Source organism: Anoplopoma fimbria, chromosome 5, assembly GCF_027596085.1.
Source record: "Anoplopoma fimbria isolate UVic2021 breed Golden Eagle Sablefish chromosome 5, Afim_UVic_2022, whole genome shotgun sequence".
In the NCBI taxonomy this organism is placed as follows: Eukaryota; Metazoa; Chordata; class Actinopteri; order Perciformes; family Anoplopomatidae; genus Anoplopoma; species Anoplopoma fimbria.
In genome coordinates this window covers 18,266,419-18,276,621 of record NC_072453.1, presented here as the reverse complement: position 1 = coordinate 18,276,621, position 10,203 = coordinate 18,266,419, and the positions used below count along the sequence as shown (strand labels likewise).

At 47.1% G+C, this 10,203-nt stretch overlaps 1 protein-coding gene across 1 annotated transcript in view; it reads right to left on the bottom strand.

Moving 5' to 3' along the window:
• Positions 1–8,925: 8,925 nt before the first annotated feature.
• The window catches only part of LOC129090958 (myozenin-1-like), a 4,338-nt gene continuing 3,060 nt past the window's right edge, over positions 8,926–10,203 (bottom strand). Inside the window, exons 2-5 of the mRNA XM_054598357.1 lie at positions 9,899–10,065; positions 9,535–9,604; positions 9,269–9,455; positions 8,926–9,160 (exon numbers count right to left, since the gene is read on the bottom strand). Of these exons, the coding sequence (XP_054454332.1) occupies positions 8,926–9,160; positions 9,269–9,455; positions 9,535–9,604; positions 9,899–10,065 (659 nt within the window). The remainder of the gene's footprint in view (positions 9,161–9,268; positions 9,456–9,534; positions 9,605–9,898; positions 10,066–10,203) is intronic.

Genomic DNA, 10,203 nt, shown 5'->3' with positions numbered 1-10,203 from the left:
CAACAGATTTTATACTCACTTATACTAATATTCATCAAGAATAAAAATGACTCCAGAAGTCAGTATGTGAATATTTGGTACCAACACTTGTCTGCAACAGTCAATCCCAAACATCTGACCCTTTAAAAGCACAGCAGAGTCTAACTGTGAGCCCTCATCACTTGTTGCATATGAGTTGTGAGACTGAAAAGGTAAAACTAGTATTTCACAATAAAAAAGCAAAGCTGCAAAAAGGAAAAAAAACAGAATTTGAGAAACAGAAGGACTCCCAAAAAGGACACTCAAACAAAGTAAGTTGACACCAGGTCATTATAGCCATAGAATATGTATGTGATTGTTTAGCATCTCATTCAAAAAACACACTCATTATCATGCTGCTAATTTCCTCGTATTTTGAATTTTCTTTTTGGTACGAACATCATTAATAAGAGGTCCAGAGGTAATGGTGTGCCGTTAGTCTGGTAAACAGGCCCAGGTTTTCAACAATGGATTGTATATTATTCATTTATTTTAAGCAATTTTGACTGTAAAAACTCTAAAATCAATATGAATATCTCATACTGTAAAATCAATACATAATTTGACCTCCACAGTCATCTATGGCCTTGCTGTGGCGAGACGTTTTTTCAAATCTCACCATTTCTTCTTTCTTTCGTTGACAGAGCGACCCACAGGCGACACAGCATTAAAGGGTCCTTATTGTTCCTCCAGTGCTTGGCTTTAGCAGGCGCCTTAATTCCACTGCTTAGCTGTTAAAATTAATAGACTTTCTTTTATGGATCTTAGAGAGCAGGACTTCAGTATCGGACATATGAGGCATAATATGGTCAAATTGGGGTTTTAATTATGTCAATTTACAATTCTTATGAACACACACTCATTTACGCAATTCATCGTGTTTTCTAGTCTCTAGTCATTTACACAGCTATCTGAAGTAAGGTGCGTCTGATGAATCTGATGTGACTCGTACGAGAAAAGTGAGAGAAACTCAAGATAAGAATATGAAAAGGTTCTTGCGTGAAGGTCCATTCTTTCCTGTCTATCCAGTAGCTGTTCTGGAGCTTTTGACTGTAACACACAATCTTCCACTGCAGATGGAGTTTGTCAAAATATCTCAACCGCTGTCGAGGGCCAAGAGGTAAAGAATGAAGGTTGGATCTCAAATCATTTGATGCGGTAATCAGAGCCAAAGGCCCAAACATGAAAACAGGCCCAGAACAAATGCACAGAAAAGTTTGTGTCCATATACTGAAATATGCTTTCTCCTTCTGACTCTGTCCAAACTGCTCTACAGCGATGCAAACAATCAGCATCCCTGCTCATCCCTCTAACCTGTTCTCCATTTCATGATCTGATTTATTTCCTTCAGCTAAAGGGGGAAAAACTTTTTGAAATAGAAAAAACTGACGTCAGAGTTGGATGGAAAGAAAAAGCTGTTAAAGCCGCTGCTCCTCTCTCTCTCCTCTCTCTCCTCTCTCTCCTCCCTCTCTCCTCTCTCTCCCTCTCTCTCCCTCCCTCTCTCCCTCTCTCTCTCCCTCTCTCTCCTCTCTCTCTCTCTCTCTCTCTCTCTCCTCTCTCTCTCTCTCTCTCTCTCTCTCTCTCTCTCCCTCCCTCTCTCCTCTCTCTCTCTCTCTCTCCTCTCCTCCTCTCTCTCTCTCTCTCTCTCTCTCCTCTCTCTGTGGTTGGTGTTGCTTTGTGACGGAGACACTGGTGTCATGCAACCTGAACAAAGAGCCGATACTGTCCCCGAGGACAATAGGCCGTCTCTCACATTGTCTTCCTCCCACCGGAGCAAATGTTAAAGGTGAGAAGTGTATTTACACGTCTTTGTAAAAGAGAGTATTCTTGATCTTTTCTTTCTCTCTCCCCCTCTCTCTCCCATTCACTTCATTCCTGCTCTCTGTCCCTCACTTGCATCCGCTGACCTCTATTTTCCATTCTCATTCACTCTTTCTCCACTTCTTCCTCCATTCATCTCTGCCTCTTTCCTTTCAAAAAAACTTCACATGCATGCACACACACACACACACACACACACACACACACACACACACACACACACACACACACACACACACACACACACACACACACACACACAGTGTTTTCCCTAACTGGGTTATGTGTAACTTCAAATAGCCTTAGTTGACAAAAGGGGAGCCCAGAGTTCATCCTCCCTCTGTGCTTCTCTTTTCATCCCCCTCTTTCCACTTTAAATCTAAAGGGAAGTTATATATATGTGTGTGTGTGTGTGTGTGTATATGTGTGTGTGTGTGTGTGTGTGTGTGTGTGTGTGTGTGTGTGTGTGTGTGTGTGTGTGTGTGTGTGTGTGTGTGTGTGTGTGTGTGTGGGAGGGGGGGGTGCGTTAGCGGGACTGTTTTCCTTTTTTTGCAAGCTTCAAGGTCATTTTCCCGCTCAGAATCTATAACATTAAAGTATTAATGTGGAAACACACGTTTATCTCACACACACGCAACAAAACACACACACACACACACACACACACACACACACACACACACACACACACACACACACACACACACACAAACACACACACACACACACACACACAAACACACGCACGCTATAACCTAGATGCAACCCATTATCGCTGTGGCACACGTGCACAACCAATCCTATTAGTAGAATATATGAAGAGGGGTGAATATTTGCTTAATATTTAGGCTATTACATAACCATTCTTATTTACGATGCATGCTGGGAATCGTGTGGGGATTTCACAGTTAAAGTCAGGAAGGAGAGGAGAGGAGAGGAAAGGAGAGGTGAAGAAAAGGAAGGGAGAAAGGGGGAGAGGAGGTGATGAAAAGAAAGCAAGGGAGAAAAGGAAAGGAGAGGAAAAAAGGAAAAGGGGCGACAAGAAAGAGATTAGAGAAGAAGAAAAATAAGAGAAAAGAGGGGAAGAGGGGAGTCGGAAGTGAAATGAGAGGAGAGGAGAGGAAAGGAAAAAGGAGACAAGGAGAGGAGAACAGGTGGGTGTGAAGGAGGAGAGGAACAAGTGGGACCTTATATTTAAGAAAACCAACCACATGCCACAAAGAGAGAAAACGAGCTCTCCAGTGGAGGGTAAAGGTCAAAGGAGACATATGAGGGTGCGTTTCTCTTCCTCCTTCCTCATCCTCTGACCCTCCTATAATCCCACCATGTGGACCCTGACCACCGAGGCGTGTGGACCGTCCTGAGACTCGAGCCGGTGGATCTAAACCCACTAAGTGAATTAAACAGACGTCTCTTCTTAATTGAATCGCCACATGATGTCTGCAAACACATGCAATAAGTCAATGAGAGCCTGAGATTGATTGTTTCTCAGAGATCAATAAGTTGCCCAGACGTGCAGGATGGAGGCTGTGTGTTTGGATCCTGGCAGACCCGACGCCTCTAAAATATGAAGCTCCCACTCAAACAAAACTGCACGAGGGAAACATATTTTCTTGTGGATGTTACCCAGTAGACTGCTGCTCTGGTCCTATTTGAAATTGTTGTGTATTTGTTTTGTTTTGTTTAAATTTACAATGTTTACCGTGTGTTTGTGTTTAAAGCGAGTGAGGTTTTCTAGTTGCATGGTAACTTATTTTTGCAGGAGATAGAGTTGATCCTGGAGATGTTTCTTTCAACAGGTGACTCCAAAAAAACAAGAAATGATCATAAAAGTATAAACAACCAGAAAGTCAGAGAGCTAACAAATAAAAACAACCTACAACCCTGAGATCTTCGTCCACAGCTCTGAGACCTTTCTCCAATCAATTGTCCACCACGTATGATTGGTTTATTGAATATTTCAATAATGCCGGTGGAACCCCTCTGACAGGAGAGAAGCCCGGCTTTTCTGGCAGTGTAGTCAGCTGGACTTAGGACAAACTAATCTGTAGATAAAAGGTAAAGTGAGTTTCCCCTCCAGGACATCCCCACTGTTCATACAGTATGAAGGCTGAAGGCTGGAACACTAGAGTACTGTACCTCAGCTACAGGGACAGCTCAGAACACATGGAGACAGCAGAGTATATGAAGGACATGTCATATTAAATAAAGTACAAATACGGGCATTGAGCCGGTGTTTTTTCAGCTAAACTAGGCAGTGGATAAACACACACACACACACACACACACACACACACACACACACATGAATGCACACACCATATCATAGAAACTACAAACTAGAACAAAGTACACAAAGCAAAAACTTCACTGCCTTCCAGAGAGTTTCATCTCCAAAAACTGAAATTGATGATGAGTCCAACTTCAATGTCAAGGTGACATTTTGGCTCAGTTTGGAGGGTGAAGGTGTGTGTGTGTGTGTGTGTGTGTGTGTGTGTGTGTGTGTGTGTGTGTGTGTGTGTGTGTGTGTGTGTGTGTGTGTGTGTGTGTGTGGTTTGTATTCCTTATGTTATGGGGACAGTAATCTGTTTAAACAGCCACATTTTTGGATAAAATGCTAGTTTCTGCAAGGTTTAACATTTCTTTGAGCGTGTAGACAGGACTCGGGCTGGTTTGGGTCTCAGCATGTAGAGCAGTGGTTATGGAATAAGTCAATGTAGCCAAATCAAAAGTAGCGCTCCTGCGTAGCGATGGGGGTATTTTGGGGGGTAAGTAGCCTATTCACGTGTGCGAGCGCGCGTGAAGCACTCAGCAGAGGGCTGTGTCACCATCCCTAATGTGACTGCTCTTATGTGGGCTGGCGATGATGCGGGGGGGCCAAAGTCATCAACCACGCAGATCGAAACTGCAACGTTAAATCAATGGCGGCCCCCGGGAGCGATGACAGCGGCACGTGGATCCGCCTCGGTAAAAGGGTCTGTGGCCCCTCGGCCATCCATCAACAAGTCCACACAGTCCACACAGTCCACACAGTGCACACAGTCCACACAGTCTACACAGTGCACACAGTGCATACAGTCCATACAGTCTACACAGTCCACACAGTCTACACAGTCCACACAGTCTACACAGTCTACACAGTCTACACAGTCTACACAGTGCACAGTCCACACAGTCCACACAGTCCATACAGTCTACACAGTCCACACAGTGCACACAGTCCACACAGTCTACACAGTGCACACAGTGCACACAGTCCACACAGTCCACACAGTCCACACAGTGCATACAGTCTACACAGTGCACACAGTCTACACAGTCCACACAGTCCACACAGTCTACACAGTCACACAGTCACACACAGTCCACACAGTCTACACAGTGCACAGTCCACACAGTCCACACAGTCCACACAGTGCACACAGTCCACACAGTCCACACAGTCTACACAGTCCACACAGTCCACACAGTCCACACAGTCTACACAGTCCACACAGTCTACACAGTCCACACAGTCCACACAGTCTACACAGTCCACACAGTCTACACAGTCCACACAGTCCACACAGTCACACAGTCCACACAGTCCACACAGTGCACACAGTCCACACAGTCCACACAGTCCACACAGTCCACACAGTCTACACAGTCCACACAGTGCATACAGTCCACACAGTCCACACAGTCCACACAGTCTACACAGTGCACACAGTCCACACAGTGCATAGTAGTCCACACAGTCCACACAGTCTACACAGTGCACACAGTCCACACAGTCCACCAAAAACCCAGGCAGGACAGGGCAGGAGCCACGCGCACAGTAGCGGCATGCACCTGAGAGGATGCAAACAACACCTGTAACTGTGGAAACGGAACCGGGACTGTGATGGAACCGGGAGGACGGTGAGGGGACGGGATGGAGCAGTGTTTGCTGCGTAGAGGGGAACCAGCGACCCCAGACCACCTGAGAGAAGAGAAGCAAGACCGGTGAGGAAGACCCGGCAGGAGGACGCAGAGCTGCGCGTGGTGCTGATGAGAGTGATGATGGAGATGATGGAGAAGATGATGACGTCCTCTGAGACTGTCACGAGAACACATCTGTTGAGGATCACATCTGGCCTCTGACTTCTCCCCCCACACACACACACACACACACACACACGCACACGCACACGCACGCACCTCCTGATGGTGTCCTCTGCGCCTGATGGAGCCCGTGGGTGCGCAGCGTGCAGCGGGGTGTCCTCCGGTGCTGTCACCGCCGGTGTCCGTCCGCTCGCGTGTCCTACCGTGAGATTTAACGGGGAGAGAGAGGGCGAGCCGTGGGCGCCTGCAGCCCCCACCAGCTCCATCCTCTCGCGATACCGTGCCGTCTCCCCGGCTCTCCTCCTGGAGTCTGTGACGTAGCACTCTCATTATCAGGAGGTTATGATGAGCAGCCCGGCCCGATGCCGCCGTCTTCTGGGCACGAGAGGAACAGGACTGCGAGGACGGTGGTGGTGATGTCATCCCTGCTTCATGGGTATCACCTGGACACACGCAGGCCAGGTGAGGGGTGGGGGTGGGCTTTGGTTTGGGGGTCAGGTGGGTCAGGGGGCTTTGGTTTGGGGGTCAGGTGGGCTTTGGTTTGGGGGGGGGCTTTGGTTTGGTTTGGGGGGGTGGGCTTTGGTTTGGGGGCTTTGGTTTGGGGGTCAGGTGGGCTTTGGTTTGGGGGCTTTGGTTTGGGGGGTCAGGGGGGCTTTGGTGGGCTTTGGTTTGGGGGTCAGGGGGCTTTGGTTTGGGGGTCAGGTGGGCTTTGGTTTGGGGGTCAGGGGGGCTTTGGTTTGGGGGCTTTGGTTTGGGGGTCAGGTGGGCTTTGGTTTGGGCTTTGGTTTTGGGGGGCTTTGGTTTGGGGGTCAGGTGGGCTTTGGTTTGGGGGCTTTGGTTTGGGGGTCAGGTGGGCTTTGGTTTGGGGGTCAGGTGGGCTTTGGGCTTTGGTTTGGGGGTCAGGTGGGCTTTGGTTTTCAGGTGGGTTTGGGGGCTTTGGTTTGGGGGTCAGGTGGGCTTTGGTTTGGGCTTTGGTTTGGGGGTCAGGTGGGCTTTGGTTTGGGGGGGGGCTTTGGTTTGGGGGTTGGGCTTTGGTTTGGGCTTTGGTTTGGGGGGGGCTTTGGTTTGGGGGTCGGGGGGCTTTGGTTTGGGGGCTTTGGTTTGGGGGTCAGGTGGGCTTTGGTTTGGGGGCTTTGGTTTGGGGGTCAGGTGGGCTTTGGGGGCTTTGGTTTGGGGGCTTTGGTTTGGGGGCTTTGGTTTGGGGGTCAGGGGGCTTTGGTTTGGGGGTTTGGGGGCTTTGGTTTGGGGGTCATGGGCTTTGGTTTGGGGGTTTGGGGGGGGCTTTGGTTTGGGGGGTCAGGGGGTCTTCAGGGTTTAGACGCCTGTTCAGATGTTCTAGGATTTGATTGACTGGGCGGCTGTGGCGTAGTGGAGAGCAAGGTAGTTCTCCAATCAGAGGGTCGGTGGTTCGATACCCGGCTTCGGCAGTCGATGTGTCCTTGGGCAAGACACTTAACCCCAAGTTGCTCCTGAAGGCTTGCCATCGGTGTGGACTGGATGATGAATGTTAGTTAGAGTCTGATGGTGGCACCTTGATGGTAGCCTGTCATCAGTGTGTGAATGGGTGAATGATATGTAACATACTACTGACTGTAAGTCGCTTTGGAGAAAAGCCTCTGCTAAATGACTGTAATGTAATGTAATTGTAGGACCTTTTCCAGTTTCCAGTGCAAAGGATGTTACTGATGGAGCAGAACATGCACAACCTAAAGCAGAACTCTTAGATACAGCAAGAGTCTAATCAGAATGTACCAGGTGCTCACCACATCCAGGGGGATTGGGATTAATACTTCATATACTGTATTGTATTCGTATTAGTCTGTTGCAATTATTGTTTTCGTAGTAATTTGCCTCTGCACTATACTTTTGCTCTGGTTTATGCTTTAAGATGCTTGTTTAAGAAAGGAGATGCACTGATGACTTCTGGTGACTAGTAGTTCTCTTGAATACCTATGTTGAATACACTTCCTGTAAGTCGCTTTGGATAAAAGCGTCTGCTAAATGACTGTAATGTAATGTAATGTAATGTAATATATTTTGTTTATTTTCTTATTAATTAGTTGTTGCTTTTGTTTTGGATAATTACTAATATTCATACTGATAACTTTCCTGTTTTGTTCATTTAGATGGTAGTTTTTGTCTTTGTTTTAACTCTTTGTTTTTATATATATATATACATATGTTCCACTTAGTGGTCAGTTTGTGTTTTGTCAGGTGAGTTTAGTTTGTCCAGTTCTATTCAGTTTGTGTTAACTAACCTCTTTCACGGGCCAAGAACTTTGTTATATATGTTGTGAATTGTTTGCTTCATTTTTGATTAAAATAAAACCCTTCTTTTGAAAAACTCACCTGTGACTCCTCATGGCTACCGGCCCCTCACAGTTCCCTTCTTACACTGAAATTAGGACAAAAATGAACCAAGGCCCTTTTAACATAAGCGAAAAAGTTTAGACTGTTTTGTCAAAGGCAAGCATTGTTTTGTTCCCTAATAATCAGATTTTGTCCTTTTTAATCACACTTCTCAAAGACTTGCACATGCAGTGTTGACATCAAAAGCACACAGAGATTCTGTAAAGGGGAACTTTATTGCATAAATACATTTCCTTAAGAGTGGAGAGTGCTCATCTGTATCTATTCACACAGGCCTTACAATAGTTTAAGTCATAGCTGGTGATGAAAAGACTAGAAAGCACACAGGAGATGAGGGATGCTACTTTTCCCTCCTCCATCAAGTCAAAAATATTTTTTGTTTCCATGTAATTAATGTACATTTCAACAACGTGTTCCTGGAGCCTCAGCAGCTCTAATGTGCTTATGTTCTCAATGTCAGTGATCTAAATTATGATCTGTGCCTAAAGCTCGCATGTGTTCACTCATGTGAGGCTGTATTCTTGGTGTGTGTTGTGTGTGTGTGTGTGTGTGTTGTGTGTGTGTGTGTGTGTGTGTGTGTGTGTGTGTGTGTGTGTGTGTGTGTGTGTGTGTGTGTGTGTGTGTGTCTGTTCACAGGTCGTCCGTCTCTCCGTCGAAGGGGATGTTGTCCAGGTCCATGTGGATGTTGGGGTTGTCGTCGCTGCAGACCCAGCCGATGGGCGTGCGGTTGAAGGAGGGGCGTGAGCACATGTCGGCCTGCAGGCTGGTCAGAGGCTCCTGATCCTCGGAGGCCCCGTTGAGCTCTGGGAGCTCGAAGGTCAACATCCTGGGCACCTTGTCGAAGCCGCCGAAAGGCAGCGCCGTCCTGGGGGGGTATAGGAAGCTCAGGGTAACGACAGGACGAACACCAATATATATAGGAATGACCTCGCATTACTTTTCGTAGCTACAAACAGTGTTTGAGAAGCCTGACCTGTTGAAGCTCTTGTACAGAGGCAGCTCTCCGTGCATCTGGATGGGTCCCGGCATGGAGGACTTCATGGTGGCTGTCAGCTCCTCGTTGCCCTTCATGGCCCGTTCCCATGGAGATATGTAGGTGGGCGCATACTCCTTCCGCCTCTTCTCCTTCTCCGCCTCCTCATCTATCGTCTCCTCCACCACTGACACACACACAGGGAGATTAAATGAAAGAAATACTGCAAAGAGAAAGTATTTTAAAAAGTACATCTGTGAGCCAACCTTCTTCTTTTGGCATCTCAGGCTTTGGGGGGACCAGGGGAGGGCACATGAGCAGGTTCTGGAGGTTCTGCTGGAGGACAAATAAAGGAAGATTTAAGTCTAATCAGTACCAACATATAAACAAAACCTTAAACAGGGCTTTATGCTATTGTCCGGGTGCATATTTTTATCTCCAGTTACAGTTCCAACATGTTTACATGCGTTAATGCTCATAATCATTCTGTCCTGCAGCACCTCTTCCACCCTCTCTCTGAAACGCTCCGTTGTAGCTCCTCCCTCCAGAAAGCATGTACATGGCTTTTACATGTACAAAAATATATATAACACACTAAAGGAGAGGGGAAAAGTGGAAAAGCACTCTTACCTTGTTCTCGTTGGTCACGATGAACATCTCCACTCTCTGCTGCCTCTTCCTAAACATCTTGGAGCCCTTGTTGGAGTTCAGGGAGAGCTCCTCCAGCATGGTGTCCTTTGGCGTCTTGATCTTGGTGCCCAGGTCAAACTCAGAGGCCTCGGGGTCGGACTCATCCTCTGACAGGGAGAGGGAGGAGGACAACATGAAGGGACTGAATATGGAAAGGGTATTTATATAGACTGAAGGTAGAGGGGGAATTGACAAGGTTTGCCGAAATTTGCACCAACCAGGTATGTTTTTTCTTTCATTTTATC